Here is a 19,702-nt window from a genome sequence, read left to right as displayed (position 1 = left end):
TTACCCAATGTCACAATGCTAACTGCTGTCATAGGAATTCTGCTTGCCTGTCCTGTTTCCTGCGTGAGGGGATGAGACCCAGGGCCTCATGCATGTCCAGGCAAGCGCTCTACCACGGACCCTGTGTTCCAGCCTCTGATCAGAGATTGAAGCCTTACTCCTCACCCAGCACTGCTTCCACCCCCTCATCTGTCCCTCCACAGTGGGTCCTCAAGATCCCTTGGTCTCATGGTAAAAACTCTCACTAGACTAACATTGTCCAGGTTTTGAATAAGTTTATAGACTGTCACAGGACTCTGGTCAGTGGTCACACTCTACTTCCTGATTCTGAAGCTTACAGTCATTTTATTTCACACTTGGCCATTTTCAATGCATTTTTAATACTCAAGTGTTTGTGATCCAGATATGTGAAGATGAATATGCTTATTGCTTCAATGTTTCTATTTTAATATATACTTTTTAAGGTGCAAGTCAATAACTAAGAATCTTTTGCCAATTTTTGAGGCGAGGTCTATTAATGCCAAATAAGTTATCTGTCTCATTTTCTTTTATCCCCTTCCTCCCTCCCTCCCTCCCTCCCTCCCTCCCTCCCTCCCTCCCCTCTTCCCTCCCTCCCTTCCTTTCTTCTTTCTTCTTATCTCACACATTGTAAACTTAGATTATTTATTCTTCTAATAGTGATAAGCCTGCTGTGTTATCCCAGGAGTTGGGGATGGAAGGGACAAAATCATTTGCTGAAGACCAGATGAGAATGAAATGGGAAAGTCTACATCAAGAATTTAGCACCAAGCAGAAACTGCTACAGAACGTTCTGGAACAGGAACAAGAGCAAGTGGTATCAAACGTTCTCTTTCTTTCTTTCTTTCTTTCTTTCTTTCTTTCTTTCTTTCTTTCTTTCTTTCTTTCCCTTTGGGTTTGTGGAACAGGGTCTTGTGTGACTCAGGTCATACCCTGGAACTTGCTGAGTTACTGAGGGTTGCCTTGAACATCTGATCTTTCTACCTCTGACTCTCCAGAACTAAAATTACAAGCACGAACCCCCCCCACACTCTGCCTAAATTTAATTTTTAGATATTAACTAGTATAAGAGAGACACAGCTTATGCTAAGGGCCATAAAGCTGAATAGTAATCTATATTTTCATAATAATTCTGGAATAAACATGAAGCCAGTTATTCATCCTTTATTTTTCATAACAGGGCATGTTTCGCATTTCCCCAAATACTTGTCTTTGTATGTGGGAATTTATCTGATTTCTATGTAGTTTTTCCCTAAAAATGATTAATGTCTAATTTATTGTTAGCATGAACCATTAAAGCTCAATTTATTTTTTCAACATTGAAAATTATAGTTGCAAACCAAGAATATACATATCAAGAGGATTTCCACAAATCTGAAACTGAGCTGTCAGGTCACTGCTCTTTCCACTGTTACTTCCAGTATTGAATACTTTCAGAAGGTTTTAATGAGAAACATATTGGAGCCTTGGGGGGTCTTGCAAAAAAAGGGAAGCCAGTGCTTAAGTAGGGCAGTTATTGGCCAATCTGGAAGGCTAGTTCCTGGGATGGATATTGTGTGATAGTCGGCTTGGTCCTACCAAGCATACAAAATCCAAGGGAACTGAACAGGCAACAGAAAGTTCCAGAGAAGTAGTAATTATTGGCTCAGCCTTTGCAGAAGCCAGGAATCAAGGGGAACGTCAGAGGAGCTTGAGAGTTTAAAGGATTGGTGAGTAAAGCCAGGAACCCCAGTATGCCTGGATGCCTCCAACAGCTGCGGCTCAGGACACTGGGACACTGGCCCAGGCCTCTGTTCTGAGTTAGCAGTGCCCACCTAGCTCACTCCAGGACAGCGATTTTTCCAGTGGGGAAAGTCCTAGGGTCTGTCCTGTTGGTTCTGAAGAATCTGCTGTTCCCAACACTCTGCCCAGGACTGTAAGGAACAGAGGAGATAGCCGCACACGAAACGAAGGGTAGTAGTTGAACAGGGATGGATCAGAGCGTCAAAGCATGCACTGTAGAGTGGATGCAGCATGGCAGGGATGACTGAGAGGAGGTGGTCTAATGGTGGTCACGCCTCCTGAGATCCTTGTCATTCTTGCTTCAGTGCCATGCAGGCCAGACCTTCTGCCTCTTGGTCCTCCTCCTCTGGCCTGACTCTGCCGGAGCTGTCGTCAGCTCTGATGGAAAGAACGCCCTCATCAGATATTTTCATGCCAGAATCATATCCACCTTGACACTAATATTCTGTCTTTCACACAGACCCCTTCCCTTTGCCTGAATTAGCCCTTCCTTCCGTACAAACCTGGTCAGAAGTTTCTCACATCCAGAGCTAGGCTTTCTGAGGTAGACCCCCTGAGTCTGGCTTCTGGCTTGCCTTTACACCATAATATTTTCCCATTATTTTAGCTATAAGCAGAAAGTAGAGCCCTGGATTAGAGACTTCATTCTTTCGTGGCTGTTCTATGCCAGATAAACCCATTGTGTTACAGGCTGATTTTTTTTTTAAGTAAATTTTATTAAATTATAAAAGTTTCCATTTCCGCCCCCCCCTCCCAACACCCTCCCACTCCCCCCACTCCCCCTCCTCCTCCCTCTTCGTCCCCCAGGGCAGTCAGGGTTTCCTGCCCTGTGGGAAGTTCCAGTTCCTTCCCCCTCCCTCCAGGTCCAGGAAGGTGAGTGTCCAAACAGACTGGATCCCCAAAATCCAGTATATGTAGAGGAAACAGGTCCCAGTGTCATAGTCAATGGCTTTTCAGAAAGACTTCGGGCCAGCCACAGTCAGAGAATCCGGCCAAATTCCGAGAATCTGGTTAGATCACGTCCTCGTTCAGTCCCAGTCCAACTGGCCTTGGTAAACTCTCATCAGATCCGTTCCCTTGTATCAGTGGGTGATAGCATCCCTCGCAGTACTGATTTCGTTTTTCATGTTCTTCCTCCTTCTGCTCCTCATTTGGACCTCGGGGGGCTCAGTCCGGTGCTCCAATGTGGGTCTCCGACTGTATCGCCGTCCTTCACCAGATGAAGGATCTATGGTGATAAGCAAAATATACATCAGTATGGTCATGGGCCACGGCCGATTCAGGCACCCTCTCCTCTGTCCAGAGAGCAATCTGGGGGATCTCTCCTTGGACCTGGGATCCCATATATAATCAAGTCTCCTGTAAACCCTAAAATGGCTCCCTTAGTTGAAATATATTCTTCCCTGATCCCATATTCATCCTCCCCCCCCCATCCCCGGCCACCGAGCTTTCCCCCTTCCTCCCCTACTCCCTTCTCTCTAGCCCTCTCCCCTTCCATTGACCCTCCCACCCCCCCATGCACCCGAGGTTACCTGGGACTCTTGTCCATTTCCTACCTCCTGGTGGATAGCTAAATAATCTTCATCAGGTTCATCTTCTTATTTAGCTTCTCTAGGATCACGAATAATAGGCTCAAAGACCTTTAATTATGGTTAGAATCCACTTATGAGTGAATACATACCGTGTTCCTCTTTTTGGGTCTGGCTTACCTCAGTAAAGCGTTTTCTATTTCCATCCATTTGCATGCAAAATTCAAGATGTCATTGTTTTTTACCGCTGAGTAAAACTCTAATGTGTATATGTTCCACACCTTTTTTAACCATTCTTCTATTGAGGGGCACCTAGGCTGTTTCCAGGTTCTGGCTATTACAAATAGTGCTGCTATGAACATAATAGAACAAATGCTTTTGTAGTATGTTAGGGAATCTCTAGGGTATATTCCCAAGAGTGGAATTGCTGGGTCCTGAGGGAGGTTGACTCCCAGTTTCCTGAGAAACCGCCACACTGATTTCCACAGTGGCTGCACGAGTTTGCATTCCCACCAACAATGGATGAGTGTTCCCCTCACCCCACATCCTCTCCAGCATAGGCTATCGTTGGTGTTTTTGACTTTAGCTATTCTGACAGGTGTAAGATGGTATCTCAAAGTGGTTTTGATTTGCATTTCCCTGATCGCTAAGGAGGTTGAGCATGACCTTAAGTGTCTTCTGGCCATTCGAAGTTCATCTGTTGTGAATTCTCTGTTAAGTTCAGTACCCCCATTTTTTAATTGGGTTAATTAGAGTTTTAGTGCCTAGTTTCTTGAGTTCTTTGTATATTTTGGAGATCAGACCTTTGTCTGATGAGGGGTTGGTGAAGATCTTCTCCCAGTCAGAAGGCAGCCTTTTTGTCCTACTGACAGTGTCCTTTGCTTTACAGAAGCTTCCCAGTTTCAGTAGATCCCATTTATTCATTGTTTCTCTTATTGTCTGTGCTGCTGGGGTCCTACTTAGGAAGAGGCCTCCTGTGCCTAAATCTTGTAGATTACTTCCCACTTTCTCTTCTATCAGGTTCAAAGTGTACAGGCTGATTTTATTCCTATTTTCCATCCCTTAGACAGAGGCCCAAGCCTACTGTTCTCTCACTGTCTGCTCAGGCCCTCGCACCTGCATGGCTGCCCTAGGCAGGTTAAAATAGCAGTAGAAAACCACGATAGCAGAAACGATGTGAGAGGTCGCAACAGTTGGCGCTGTAGAGATGCACTGGGTGATGGGGTCCAAGCTGCAGGCCGGAGGACCCTGGCATGCTCACAGGTTGATGGGCAGTCAGCCGTAAAAAATGAGGATGAAGTGTGTTTGAGAAATTATAGGACTGTGATTGACTGGTGATGTCCCCAAAGCATTTGAATGACTGTCCTCGCTAAGGCCCTCATGGGGGAATCTAAAAGCAGTCAGAGGAGAAGAAGTGAGTGCTAAAAGTAAAGGACGCGGCCTTTGTCAGATTGTTAGGCTCAGTTGTTTTCCAAAGGCAGAGATAAAGATGGGAAGACATCTTACGGGTAACAGCATTCCCACCATTATTTATTGTTTCTGTTTCATCATTAAAAATCATGGTCGTTGCTAGATCTGACCATGGTACTCAGTAATATGTTATGGTAAGTTATAAAATTCGTATTTCTCTGGATGAGGCTTCTAGAACCTACCTTATGCACACTTCCAACGTAGAAAGCTACTCGCAGCTCACCTGCTCTTAAGTAAGCTGCCCTGTCTGCCCGCAGCTTTATGGCAGCCCCAACAGACTCCTGGCCGGGGCGCCACTGTACAGAGGGGAAGCGCAGACTCAAGATAAGTCTTCAGTGACATCCTTGCTGGACGGACTGAACCAGGCCTTCGAGGAGGCGTCGTCACAGGTACGGCTGTGATCTTGCCTTTCTGGGATGGGTTCTTTTGTTCCCTGCAAAGTTGTTTCATCTCTGCACGTGACTGCTGATGCCCAGCACTAGTGATGAGTGTTCGGGCCTAAAGGGGCTGATTCCTGAATCTCATTTTGCTTGGTGTTTCTCTATGAGTTTTTAAAGCACCATAATTGATTTGTTTTTAATTGAAAGATGTGTTGGGAGTAGAGGGGTTGCAGGCACGGTCTCCAGTAGCCAAAACTGTCCTCCATTGGCTACGTCTCTGAGGATGACCTTAAAAGCCTCATCTCCTTCTTCACTTCCCTAGGGCTGGGATTACAGGTGTGTACCATTAGACTTGGATTGAAACTGATTCTTTATCTATTTTGTGCGTCTCCTGTGTGCTTCTTTTCCAGGGAGGGGGAGCAAAAGCGCAGAATATCCACTTGGAGCAGAAATTGTACGATGGTGTGTCAGCCACTTCGACCTGGTTGGATGATGTTGAGGAGCGTTTGTTTGTGACCACAACACTTTTGCCAGAAGAAACAGAAGCTTGTCTCGTCCACCAGGAGGTAAGGTTGACGATTTCTGTCTGTGCATGAGATTTCAAAGTAATTGCAAAGTTGGCAGTGGGTAATTAATTTTATATATGAAGAATATTGAGAACCAGACAGCTTTAATAAAGTGCCGTGGTGTGTTTCTAAGAGTAAAGTGTGGAACAGAATTGTTTCAATATAAGAAGCTCTCAAAATATGCATGCTTTGCACCTTCATTCTTTTTAATGTGTGTATGAGAGGAGGAGAAATAGAGATCTCCGGGTTATCTCAAATCCTCCCTGTATGGAGCACAAGCTCTAAGGAAGGGCTTCCTACCAGCAATTCTTTTAAATTTTAAAATTTAATTCTTGTCAGGTCATCTTTTTTATCATCTAATGATATAAACAATCCCTGTAGGAACTTCCCTGCGATCTATAGAATTTCCTGAAAGCCATTCAGCTTAGCTCAGTGTCGCTCTTCCTACCAGGGAGGTCTCATAGGTTACTAGGGAAGATGACTTGATTGACAGAGGTCTAAACGAGGAGATGAACCTCTGCTTTCATCGCCCTAGGCGCTTGCCAAGGACATTAAGGAAATGTCTGAAGAGATGGATAAGAACAAGACCTTGTTTTCCCAAGCATTCCCAGAGGACGGTGACAACCGGGATGTTATTGAAGATACTCTAGGCTGTCTTTTGGGCAGACTATCCTTGCTGGATTCAGTTGTGAATCAGCGGTGCCATCAGATGAAGGAACGCCTCCAGCAAATCCTCAACTTCCAGGTAAGCGAGCGAACATAAAGGGCGTGCGCCATTTTCATGGAAGAACAATTATCAAGCACGAGTAGCTTACAAATGTTCATTATGTGTCGCATATGTGAAGCGGGGTATCTGAGGGCGTATTTGTGTGAATGCACATGTGTAGGGGGTGCGTGTGCACGGCATGTGCATGAGTGTTGAGGACAGAGGTCCGCCCTGGGTGTCATTCCTCAGGAATCATCCACCTTATATTTGTTTTAACCTTTATACATGTCTTTATTTAATATGGGTGTATGGGGCAGGAAACATGCATGTAACCCTGACCTGAATGTTGAGGTCAGAGGACAATTCAGGCGAGTCTATTTTCCCTTTCCACCATGTGAGTCCTGGGGAAGGACCTAAGGTCATTGTTCTTGGGAGAAAAGTTCCTTTGCCCCCTGAGCCATCTTTCCAGCCCACCCTCATCATGTTTTGGAGCAAGGTCTCTCACAGAGACCTGGGACTCACTGTTTTTAGGGTAGGCTGGCTGCGGAGTGAATCCCAGGTATCTAATCTCTGCGTCTGCAGGGCTAGAGACTTCAAGTGCACGGATGCCGTTGTTGTTGTTGTTTTAGATGGGTTCTGAGGACCAAACTCAGGTCCCTGTGCTTGCCCTACAAGCACTTAATGTCTGCGCTATCTCTCAGCCCCATCTTAACAAACATCTTCTTCGTGGATAATGAAGACCTTAAACATTGCAGTAAACCGGGTGGACTGAACTCAAGCTTTAGAGAGCCGAGTCTCATGCTTTTGGAATTGGAAGGTTGAGAAAACCCCTCAGCCAAACTAAGAGCTGAGTAAAAGTTTAAATTCAACCAGTAAAAGCCAGATTATCACATAGTGTAACTTTCAGTTGGTAATAGTAGATTTTAGTTATTGTTCCCAGAGAACATGCGGGAGGTGCCAGAATATAGAGATCACCCCAAACCTCACCACTCAAGAGTCTTGGAAATGGTTGTCATCTAATTTCTTCTACCTCACTCAGAATTACACTAGAAACTCATGATGTTACTTTCCAATTCTAACCCTTCAGATTTATTACCTTTTATTGTCATATCAGAATCCCAGGGCCAGATGTGTAATTGTGTGCTTATGAAACATTTTCGGTCTCGGGTCACTAGACAAAGATGAGAAGGTCACCGATAAACTTTTAGTGTTGCTGGCCTCCATGCCCAACAGAAAGGGCACTGTTCAGAGTAATTAGGTTTCAACTGATGCTACTTCTGAGCAAACAGGAAAACTCGAAGTCATTTTTGATTTGTAAAAATGTTACTATGAAGTATCAAATGTTTTTACCAAGAAACATGGAACTTTCTAGATAGTCACATAAAGCGAAATATTATTACCACTTTCAAATAATCTATAGTCTTAAAAGTATATAGTGAGGAATGGCCAGCTGGCCCAGTAGGTAAAGGTGCTTGCTGCCAAGCCTACAGGCCTGAGCTGAGCCCCTTAGCCTGCTTGCTGGACATACAGACCTGACTCTCGCATCTTATCCTCTGACCTTGACATATGTGCTGTGACACACATACATAAAATAAATAAAAACATAATAAAATATATATTTACTAAATCTAATTGCTTCATTTTTTCAGTCCCCAAATTTTCCTATGAATCATTTTTTTTTAAATTCCTGTAACATCACTTCTAGGTAAATGTTTTTTAAACAGAATGGAAATTAAGAATAAGTTCTCTGAAGTTAACATTCTGTGTTCATTTGTTCTGTTGGCCTTGCTTGCTCACCTTAGTTTGGAAACCAATCCCGCAGGCTGGGTTTCACCTCACTATGTAGCCCCGGCTCTCTTGTCTCTGCAGGCATATGCTTCCATGCGAAGCTTAAAATTCCTGCTTTATCACTTGTTGCTGTATGATCTTAGTTGCTTAATTATCTTGAGCCTCAGTGTCTTCAACTATTAAGGCAAACCCATGGTCATTGCCTCACAATATTGTAAGACTTCAACAAGTTCAAATAATTGAGGTCAGTAGATTCAATACATAGCGATCACTCAACAAATTTTGTAAACATAATTTTACTACTAAGTAGTGTTAAAAGCAATAGAGGGTCTACAGTCAGTAGAAAGCTTACATTCCTTCTCCAGAGTTACTCAGCACTCAAGAGGTGGCGGGGGATTTAAGGGCAGGAGCACTTTAGCACTGCATGGTGTTGGGGTGGGGAGCAGGAGAGCAGAATCTAGCGGCTCAACTCAAGATGGGTCTGAGAGCAGAGTGAGTAGAAAGGCGTTTGCTGGAGGCTTGGCCATGGGGAGTGAGAGAAAGGATGAGCTAAGGAACTCAAGGACTCTGACTTGCACAACTGGAGGTCTTGACAAAGGAGCCAGACACTGACCAAGGGATCAAACTGTTTGGTTGGAACTGCTTTGGCCAAGATATGGGTGGCACTAAAAAAAAAAAAAAAAAAAAAAAAAAAAAAAAAAAAAAAAAAAAAAAAAAAAAAGGGAGGAGGGGCAGAAATGGAAACTTTTATAATTTAATAAACTTTGAATAAAAATAAAGATATGGGTGGCACTAAGATAGGCCGCAAAGAGTCTCAGTAGGGCATGTGATTGTGTGGTGACTATGGCACAGAAGAAAGGCTTGGCAGTATTTGCCCATCTGTGCCTGTTGGGTTGCATGATACAGAACAAGGAATCAGAAAAGCAGGGTTAATTATCTGGGCATTACATTTTGCACCAGTATATACTGACTGTGTCAGTAAAGTCAAAAGGACCGTTATGTTATGAAAAATTAATTTTCATTACTCTATTATTTATCTACTATATGGAAAAATGCCAGATTATCACAGCATCTTAGTCTGTAAACCATGCAAGAGCCTCGCTTAGCCCTACAGCTGTGAACTTCTCCAAGGTGCGTTTACTTCTCTCCAGTTGCTTCTACCAAGTTAGTGTTTGTTGCAGTTTTGAATTTGGTTAGCATAGCCGATGACAGAAAAATATGAACTAAGCATGACTTCTTAGGAATTTATTTTGTTGTGGGGGACCATGGAAATGACATGTAATCACAAAACTCTCTTTAAATCATATTCTCTGTTTTTCTTCTGCCAAGGAGTTTCTACTTGTTGGTGGCCAGGTCACGAACAACAACTGGCAATTCAAACATTCATGTTCCAATTTAATTGAGAGAAAGAACCCTAACAATAAGATAATGAATGGTCAAATCATAGGCATGACCCATTTTCTGTTACTTGTACAGAACATCTGCTGGGTTGCTGGTACTCAACAGCTCTTGGCATAGGGTGCCCTGGTTTTCCATATCATCTATAAGAGGTACCTCTGAGCCATCTCTCCAGCCCCTCTTGCCTGCCTTTTAAACAGCTCTAGAATCTTCCCCCAAGACTCTCTCAATGATCTGTATGTTTTGAATATTACATGTATAGAAACACACAACCAAATTATCCATTTCTATTCTGGTATTTACCCATAGACAAATCCCAAATACATTTTATGGGTATGTAACTGAATATTCTTAAGTGACGTTTAAAAGTGAGACACTAAGGAATTCTTTAATAATAACAGTGATTCAACATTACTGATTTTAAGGCTTCAAAATGTCCATGAATTTGTTTTTCAAGTGACTCACACCCTCCCTTTACTCCTTGATTGAAAGAAAACATAAATGTCTGCTATGTCTATTATATACCGATTCTTTAATTCTTGCTATATCAGAACCATAATAATGATAATTTGTTGAATTATTTTGATTTTATTTCTTCTTTTGGTTTTGTTTCTTTTTCTCCTGATTTTTCAAGACAGGGTTTCTTTTCGTAATTTTATTCACTCTTGAGACCAGGCTGGCCTTGAACTCATAGAAATCTGCCTGCCTCTGCCTCCCCAAGTGCTGGGATTAAAGGCATGTGCCACCACTGCCTGGCCCCTTCTTGTTTTTTTATCCTTGAGAAAATAACAAGCATAAAACCATTACCCTCACCTAGCAGTTCTTACTTAGTAATTTCTACATGAACCACACTATTGTTTTCTTGGCTAATAGTTACCATGGCTTCCAGAAATACGAACATACCATTTTCTGGTCTGTTCAATAGAACATGAGGAAAACACCCTGTTGAAAAGACTAAGAGGGTATAATGTAAATGTACATACTGCCTTTCTGATCCGTACTAGGTTATGTCTACTCAGCTAGATGAGTTGATGAATTGAACTGATGCAGCCTTAAGTGTATATAGATAACTATGGATGGTCGGGAGGGACTAGAATATCTGTCACCGGTGGTCAGGACTCTATTCATCTGAGTGAGAAATAGCTTTCATTTTGTTTACAAACAAGTCCTCATTCTAAGAGGCTGTGACCTCCCCTTCAATGCTGTTGAGTAACAGGAACATATCTGGAAGCCATGAAAAACTCCATCATTTCTCCAGTCCTCTCAGAAGGATTTCCTATTTCGCTGGTTGCTGAGCTTGCAGCTCGACTTCAGTTTTGGTTGTGACAACTCTTGCTTTTTCCTAGCCCACTCAGCACTATATTCTCATTTCAACCCCCTCCCTCCTCTCTCCCGTCCCTCCCTCCCTCCTCCCTCCCTCCCTCCCCTCCCTTCCTCCCTCCTCCCTCCCTCTCTCTCCTCCCTTCCTCCCTCCTTCCTCCCCCTCCCTTCCTTCTTTCATCCCTCCCTCCCCTCCTTCCCCTCCCTCCCTCCCTCCCTCCCTCCCTCCCTCCCTCCCTCCCTCCTTCCCTTCCATTTTCTAGTGATCAAGCCCTGGGATGTTTTCATGCTAAAACAATGCTGCACCACTCAGCACACCCCCAGCCCTCAATTTTCTTGATTTCTACATTACTTTGCTTTTCCACCTTGCATTATGATGCCCGCATACAATCATTTTTAAGAACATACTTTGTATGTATATGAGTGTTTTGCCCCTGTGTATGTGTATACATATGACCCATGGGTGTCTAGTGCCAGAAGAGGCCAGAAGAGGGCACTGGAGTCCCTGTAACTGGAGGTAGAGATACTTGTAAGAGGCCATATGGCTACAAGGATCCAAACTTGGGTCCTCTACAAGAGCAACAGGTGCTCTTAACTTCTGAGCCATCTCTCCAGCCCTGTATTTATTCTTTTTTTCCAATTTAGACAAATTTCATTCAAGAATAAATTAAGATTGTCTTTCCCTTTATTGAAAATAGATTTTTTCTCACATAATATATCCTGATTGCCATTTCCCCTCCTCTACTACTCCCAGTTCTTATCCACCCCTCTCCACCCAGATCCACCTCCTTTCTGTCTCTCGTCAGAAACAGACAGGTTTCTATGGAAACGTAATATAACATTAAACATAAAACAGAAGTTAACACATCAGAATTGAACAAAACAAACAAATATAAGGAAAAAAAACAAGAAAAGACACAAGAAAGAGACCCACTTGTTTGCATACTCAGAAATCCCATGAAAACATTAAACTGTAAATAGATATATGGATGGATGGATAGATAGATAGATAGATAGATAGATAGATAGATAGATAGATAGATAGATAGATAGTAGATAGATAGATAGAGAACTTGGGGTTAAAATAGAGAATATATATGATATATTTTTTAAAAGAAAGCTCTAGCATTTTGAGACAAAGAACCTCCAGAGATGCCCTTGAATTCATTTCCTGTGACCATCTACTGCTGGCATACAGCCTGCCATTAAGAGTAGTTTTCTCAATGAGATTCACTCAGAGGAAAGTGAATTTTCGTATTCTTGATTGGGAAATGTCTCTCTGTCTATGGCCAGTTCCTTGCTGAAGAGGATGCTGCAAGCTAAGCTTCAGGCTGCGATGAACACTCTCCCTCACCTGTGTTTGATATTCACGAGCGAGAGAACCTGGCCTGGTGGCACATGCCTTTGGTCTCAGTTCTCTCATGTCAGAGGTGGAAGCATTGGAAGTTGAAGGCAGTCTGGACTTAGCAAGACTTCGTCTCAAAAGAAAATTAAAACAGAAAGAGCGCTGAAGTGACATCTCAGGGGGGACCACATCCCTAGAGTGTGAGAGGCACTGGGATCCAACCTCAGTACGCCAAAACAAGGGAAGCAACGTCAACAACAATAAAAGCATAAAAGAAAGAAAAGGAAAGATCCTTTTAGCTGGTATTTCTGGGATTATCGTCCTCAAGTTGAAAGCACTTGCTGAAGCTGCTCACTGCTACTTGCTTTCCAGTACCAGGGCATCTTACACCCTCTCCTGGCCTTTCTGACACCTTCACTCACATGATCGTGTACATGCACATAAATAAAAAATAAATCTTAGAAGTTTCAAAATTCAAAACAGATTTTAGAAGCCCCAAATGGAAAGTTTTTTTTTTTAAATGAAGTATCTGGAAGGATAATGTACAGGTTATTTACAACATTATGCAGGTATGTAAAGGACTTGATCATCTCTGGAGTTCCATCTGCAGAGGGTTCTGGAAGAAATTCCCACAGTGTTTGTGACACTGAATTCTAGGGAGATGGGAACAAAAGTCTACTCGCCCCAGGGGCAATGAATGGCAGACCAGCATAAGGATGCTACCAAAGTCTAATTTGGTGAACCAGTGAGCTTTATTGGAATACTTAGAGGGATATGACTGAAGGGCTGCTGCTTAGAGCAACAGAATTGACTCAAAGACAGCTGTATTGCAAAAATACAACCCAGCAGTCCTTATTGCTTAAATACACTTGGGGCAAGGAAGAGACCTAGTGTATCGGTTCAGTTTCAGGGACTTCCTGAAACCTTCCAGTTGTTTACTTCTGTGTTAATGTGCTTCCTTAGATAGGGTGGAATCTTTCACCTCCTTTTAGAACATTGTTTCACTGCCCTTTTAACCGTCTGTACCTTAACCAGCCCCCCCCCCCCAAACTGAAAGGTTTTCCTCTTGGAAGAAACTGCTACACAACATTCCGAGGCAGAGCTGTATCTGTGCATCATCTCTGTGAATCTGTAGGATACTGTAACCGTTTCTATCCTCCTGTTTCACGTGTTATCTTTCCATGGCTTTCCTCCCCAGAATGACCTGAAGGTGCTGTTTACATCATTAGCGGACAACAAATACATCATTCTGCAGAAACTGGCAAATGTGTTCGAACAGCCCATTGTGGAGCAGATACAGGTATGTACAGTTGTCCCAGATACAGGTATGTACAGGTACGGCACAGAAACGCAGATATCTAGATCACAGACACTGGTATGTACAGGTGTGTTCCAGAATAGCAGATATGCTTTCCTGTGGGACACCAAATGTTCTTTGACTGGTTAATGACAAGCTGTAGCATTTTTATTCATTGTAAGTTTTATGTGTCAGCACTGGGTTTGAAGAATGTGCCCAGGGATACTGACTTGGTCACTTCTACATGCAACTATGGAATCGGGGTTCAGAAATGACATCGGTGAGAGCTGCTTACCTGACGGAATTTTCTACTCCAAAATGAGATCAAATATGACCTCTACGTTGTAGGAAAGGGAGAGGACAATCTTGGGTGTGGCCCGCACCTTCTCCTTTATTTGAAGCAGGTCTCTTCTGTTATGATTCACTGCTGACCATGCCAGGCTAACTGGCCTGTGAGCTTTCAGGGCTTCCCTGTCTTCACCTCCCACTCCCCTGTAGGAGAATGTGATTACGGACACCTGCTACTGTGTTTGGCTTTCTGCGGTTTAAGGATCTGAACTCCAGTTATCAGTTTTGCCAGTCAATCCCTTCACCCACTGGGCTACCTCCTCTATTCCCCAAAATGTCCTTATTCTATGTTTCTACTTTACTGTTTGGCTCTTTATAGAATTCTGGGTCAGACATAAATTTCTCTCAGTTTGTAGATGCGTGTTTCCAAAACTGTCTTGAGAAACCAAAAATCTTTCTAATTCCCAAAGGTCCCCAGGGTTTTAAATATCACAATTGCATGCCTTGGAGAGGGTTTATTTTTATCCCCTAAGCTGGGAACTCAGTAGACTCTTTTGGTTGAATTTCTGCCTTTCTATTTTGAAATCTTTTCAAGTGGTTTGTTTAATTCTTTTTATTTCTTCTTTCATCTGCCTCCTTTGGTGAAACTTTTCCATATATTATCTATCTTGTCCAGTGCTCTAATTATCTTTTTTGAGAGATATTTTTCTTTCTGCCCCTTTCTGTAAACAAATACATCTTTTTTTTTTTTTTTTTTGTAAAATACCTGGATGTATTCATGGTTTGGTGTTTGGAGTTTATTTTTTCCATACGATCTATTTCCCTGGGTCCCTTTATTTGTTTGCTGGCTTTGTCTCTGTCTGCCATGTTGGATAGTCTTGGTTTCAGGGTCATCTTCTGCTGTCTGTTTACATCTGGGTTGGGGGTTAAACAGTTGAATGGGAACCTGAAGTAAGGATGAAACAGCAATTTTGAGGAGATAACGTTTTTGGCTCGTTACGTCATTTGTTGGACAAGTTTTCTGTTCAAGTTTTAAGCTTTCTCAGTTGGTCTTATGAACCCTTCTCTCTCTGGACAGTAGAAGAGTGACCGCAGCCGTAACTGAAACAGAGTAGTCTTGAGGCCTCTTGCACAGTGTTTTCTTGTTTCCACACCCCATTTTCTTTCTTCGCTCTCTTCTTTCATCTCTCACCCCTTCCTTCCCTTCCTTCTTCCTCCTTCTCTCCCTTTTCTTTCTTCCTTCCCTTCCTTCCGTCTCTCTCCATCCCTTCCCCCTTCCCTCCTGCCTCTTCTTCCCTCCCATACTCCCTTCCTCCCTTCTCTCCTTTCTTCCTCCTTGCTGTATAGGTGAGCTGCCTCCCAAGCGCCAGGGTTACAGGCGCAAGCCACCACTTCCAGCTCTCTTCTTTGAATCCAGAATTTAAGCCTATCACCACATCCATCACTCCTAGTCTAGAAAGCCCCCTTCTCTTCTTCAGATAATATGCTTTGTGCCTCTCGTTGAGAAGGCTAGGGCAATATGGCCTGAAGCAGGGACTGGGGATTTCATCCTCTTGGCAGCTTTTCACCAGCTCTGTGTCTCTATCCTGCGAGTCCCTGAGACCCCCAGTGCTCTAGATAGATGCTTTGGGCGCAGTTCCTCCGCTAGGTTAGGACTCAGATTTCTCAGGCTTAGTAAAATTTCATGTACGTGTCCAAATTCTAACTTTGAAAATGTGTTGGGCATGTGGCCTTCCCGGTTTCCTGGCCCCAACAGACTTCTGGAGGAAAGCACTCCAAAAGCAAACAAACAGAATATTTGCTGTTATTGCAGAGAGTTTTCAGGCAAGGAAAACATGGACACATGTTTCATCTGCCATCTGGGGTCCAGACTCTCCTCATTGTCAAGGGCAACTGGGTTGTACTTCTTCCAAAAGCCCACTTAGACCGGGCCTGCTGGTCTGCTACCTCCCTCCTCCGCTCCCCAATCAGAGATGAGTTGCTTCATGAAGTTTAGTGCCTAATTATCTTTAGGTCTGTTTTGTTTTCTGCTGGCATTCTGACCAGACCCTCAGCTCCTTGAAGTTGAGGACCAGGTCTCCCCTTCCTACAGACCTCTCATTGGGCAGACAAGGCTCAGCCACTTTAATCCTTGCCTCAGAAGGCTGATGCATATTATAATAAAATACCTTCTCCTTTTTCCAGTCGTATGCAGGGATGCCTTTTATGTTTTATTGGAGTTAATCTCTTCTTATGTATTTAAAATAATTTTGGGGGAGGGGTAGTGGGAGACCAAATCGTCAAACACTCACCTCCTGTGAGGGCAGAACTGTTAACAAATTTTGTACATTTCACCTAGGCCATACAACAGGCTGAAGAGGGGCTGAGGGAACTCGACGGTGGAATCGCTGAGTTGAAGCGGCGTGGTGATAAGTTGCAGGTGGAGCAGCCCGCCCTGCAAGAACTCTCCAAGCTCCAGGTAGCATCCCCACCTGGTCCGCTCAGCCTCTGTGATCCCTCCAGCTCAGCCTCAGTGGTCCATCCTGCTGAGCCTCCGTGGCTCCTCCCACTCAGCCTCAGTGGTCCTTCCTGCTGAGCCTCCGTGGCTCCTCCCACTCAGCTTCAGTGGTCCATCCTGCTGAGCCTCTGTGATCCCTCCAGCTCAGCCTCAGTGGTCCATCCTGCTGAGCATCCGTGGCCCATACTGATTTAGAAATCAAGAAAACATTGTTTCTAGTCTTCTGTTGGAGTATTTTCACCTTTTTTTTTTTTTTTTAAATTTTTGAGACTGTTTCTCTGTGTAGCTCTGGCTGTCCTGGAACTTACTCTGTAGACCAGGCTGGCCTCAATCTCACAGAGATCCGCCTGCCTGTGCCTCCTTGAGTGCTGGGATTAAAGGTGTGCACCACCATCGCCCGGCTTCTCTTGGAAATTTCTAAAAAAAAAGTCATGTCATTTAGGGTTTAACTTTTATGTCCAAGTAAGGAAAAATACCTGAACTCTTGGTCATTTTTGAATACAATAGAATAATTGTATAAATAGAATAGAATTGTATAAATAGAATAATTTGAATAAATTATGCTCTCATGCTCCTAGCATTCATATTTTTTTTCTGATATGTGCTCTTATGTTTTTGGTTGTGAGCCTAGCCTTTAATGGCTGAGCCATCTCTCCAGCCCCTGACACGCGCTCTTATGATGAAGTCTGAACACCATGCTGTATTTCAGTGGTTACATATATTTATTTCTGCTCTTGAAAATATAGTCATCATTATTGCTCCTACCCAGTAAAATGAAAGGGAGAGGATTTTAGTTCAATGTTGTTGTATATCCCGAGGGGCAGTTTAACAGAGTGAATATTCAAGGCAGGACTTTTTAGAATGTTCTTTTCAAAGTGGGGGTTTGCCTGATGCACGTGCTGGGATGCAATGCAGATGTTCTACTCTAGAGCAGCAACAAAGCTTTGAAAGTTGGGAAATCCAAGCAGATTTTCCATTGCCTTTCAGGGCTGGATAAAAAAAAAAAATAGCATTTAGCGTTATTTTTGACACCGATGCAGAACCTATACACAGGACAGAAGGGCGAAAACGAATTACCTGGCCAGGCCAGTGACATTTAATGCCCTAGAAAAAAATAAGCTGAATTTTTAAAATATATAAACTGTGTATAGTTGGGCATAACCACACAGTGTGTTAGTTTTGTCTGTGGGGATGACTGCAGAATACTTTGGGGATGGTCATGAATTAAGCACAAAGTCTCATTTCTTCCCTGAGAAAATGCAACAGCTCTTCCAAACAAGAAGTTAGTCTTAGCTTGATTGCCTCGGGCCTTTGGCTAGCAGTTTCAGACGTCACAGGGCAGACCTCCCCCACCCTCTTGCCCTTCCTTTAGATCATCTCCCCCCCCCCCCCCCCACACCCAGTCAGGTGTGAGAGTCAAACGTCACAGCCATAAATAAGCATTCAAGTTGAGCTTTTCCAGATTGAATGGTTTTGGCTGCCCCACCTCAGCCTGAGGCATTAATCAGGCCCATCTGCCTCCAGTAAATTCTGTTTGGTGTCTCACCAGCTCCGAAAAATGCCTTTCCAGATTAAACCGCTGTTTACTTCACCATGTTTGGCAGAGTTGTTACCTTTTTAAGTCTGAAGGTTTTGCTGCTCACATTAAGGTCCCCCCCACTTTTTATTGATTTTTATTGAGCTCTACATTTTTCTCTGCTCCCCTCCCTGCCTCTCCCCTCCCCCTTCAACCCTCCCCCAAGGTCCCCATGCTCCCAATTTACTCAGGAGATCTTGTCTTTTTCTACTTCCCATGTAGATTAGATCTATGTACGTCTCTCTTAGTGAAGGTCCCTTGTGTTTTTGGCTCTTTGTTTGAAAGGTGGTTGGTGCAAAATCTGATGCCATTTAGCGGACAGTAGTGTGAGAGATGCTCTGCTTAGTTACTGTAAGATTCAGTAAACGCTAAGATATGGGAACAGTGGGAACCAGTTTTTCTATGGCATCTCTCTTCACCTTGTGGACATTTTCTTCAGCATCTTTGCCCCGCATTCCATCATGGATGAGCAACAGTTTGAGCAGATAGTCAGGAAATTATCTCATGAGTCCTTTCTAGGAAATACTCTGATTTAGATTGCTTCAAATCCTTTTTTTTTTTTTTTTTTTAGTTATTTTAACTTTTATATGTATGGGTATCTGGGCTATATATGTCTGTGCACCATGTGTGTGCCTGGTACCCACAGAATCCAGAAGAGGGCATTGAATTCCCACAGACTGGAATTAAAATTGGTTGTGAGCCACGGAGCCTCTGGTTGAGCAGCCTCTCTCTAGCCCTTGCTCCTTCCTTAGAATCTTGAAAAGTTAAGCTGTGGTGTGTGTGTGTGTGTGTGTGTGTTTGAACACACATATTTGCTAGTGATCAAACCAAGGCCTTCTGCCTGCTAGGCAAGTGCTGGACTGGTGAGCTACATCCTCAGCCCTGTATTTTTACTTTTTTAGTAAATGTAAATTGTATCTTAATATTTGGCATAGACTCTAATTTTACTTTTCCCCCAACAGTTGTGTTCTTTCCACATTGTGTTACGTGCTGGGTTTATCCTTCACCGTAGCCACGGCATTCTTAAATCATTGTGAATTTAGTTCATCTTCTTCAGTTCTTTTTATGTGATTTATGATTTGTTCATTAAGAGCAAAATCAAATTAAAAACAGAAAGCAGTATGTAAGATTGCCAAACAAGATTAACAAAAGGACTTGAATAACCAAAGATCAATCCCCAGGAAAATCACAATCCCATGCATGTGTATTAAAGATGTAGAGAGAGATGTCCAGAGTATCTGTCTGCCTTTCTTTCTTCCTTTCTTTCTCTCTCTCTCTCTCTTTCTCTCTCTCTCTCTCTCTCTCTCTCTCTCTCTCTCTCTTTCTTTCTTTCTTTCTTTCTCTTCCTTTTCTTTTTGGAGAGTTTCCAGGTGAGGCTCAGAAGACAGAGAGCTAGCTTCCACACAGAGTCCCCGGGGATGTACTTGTCGAGAGGAGTGGCCTTGGCAGGGTATTGGGCAGGTGATGGGTTCGGTACTGCAGCTTTGTGACCAAGACTAGTGTGAATGTCTCTGCTTCTCAGGACATGTACGATGAGCTATTGGTGACCATCAGTTCCCGGAGGAGCAGCCTCAACCAGAACCTTGCTCTCAAGAGTCAGTATGACAGGGCCTTGCAAGATCTGGCAGACCTGCTGGACACGGGACAAGAGAAGATGGCAGGGGACCACAAAATCATCGTGTCCTCCAAAGAAGAAATTCAACAACTGCTAGACAAGCACAAGGTGAGGAGAGAGCAGGAGA

General features: G+C 43.4%; 1 protein-coding gene across 2 annotated transcripts in view; it reads left to right on the top strand.

Annotated features, from left to right (window-relative positions):
* The window catches only part of Syne1 (spectrin repeat containing nuclear envelope protein 1), a 477,339-nt gene that overhangs the window by 349,116 nt on the left and 108,521 nt on the right, over positions 1-19,702 (top strand). For both annotated transcript variants that reach the window (XM_087912026.1, XM_085688027.2), the window contains 7 exons: positions 679-835; positions 5,057-5,188; positions 5,590-5,745; positions 6,281-6,490; positions 13,501-13,602; positions 16,226-16,345; positions 19,483-19,683. In XM_087912026.1, coding sequence (XP_087768152.1) covers positions 679-835; positions 5,057-5,188; positions 5,590-5,745; positions 6,281-6,490; positions 13,501-13,602; positions 16,226-16,345; positions 19,483-19,683 — 1,078 coding nt within the window. The remainder of the gene's footprint in view (positions 1-678; positions 836-5,056; positions 5,189-5,589; positions 5,746-6,280; positions 6,491-13,500; positions 13,603-16,225; positions 16,346-19,482; positions 19,684-19,702) is intronic.

The sequence above is a fragment of the Myodes glareolus genome, chromosome 1, assembly GCF_982192425.1.
Source record: "Myodes glareolus chromosome 1, mMyoGla1.1, whole genome shotgun sequence".
NCBI lineage: Eukaryota > Metazoa > Chordata > Mammalia > Rodentia > Cricetidae > Myodes > Myodes glareolus.
The sequence above is the reverse complement of the archived record's forward strand: the minus strand, read 5'-3'. Positions and strand labels throughout refer to the sequence as shown.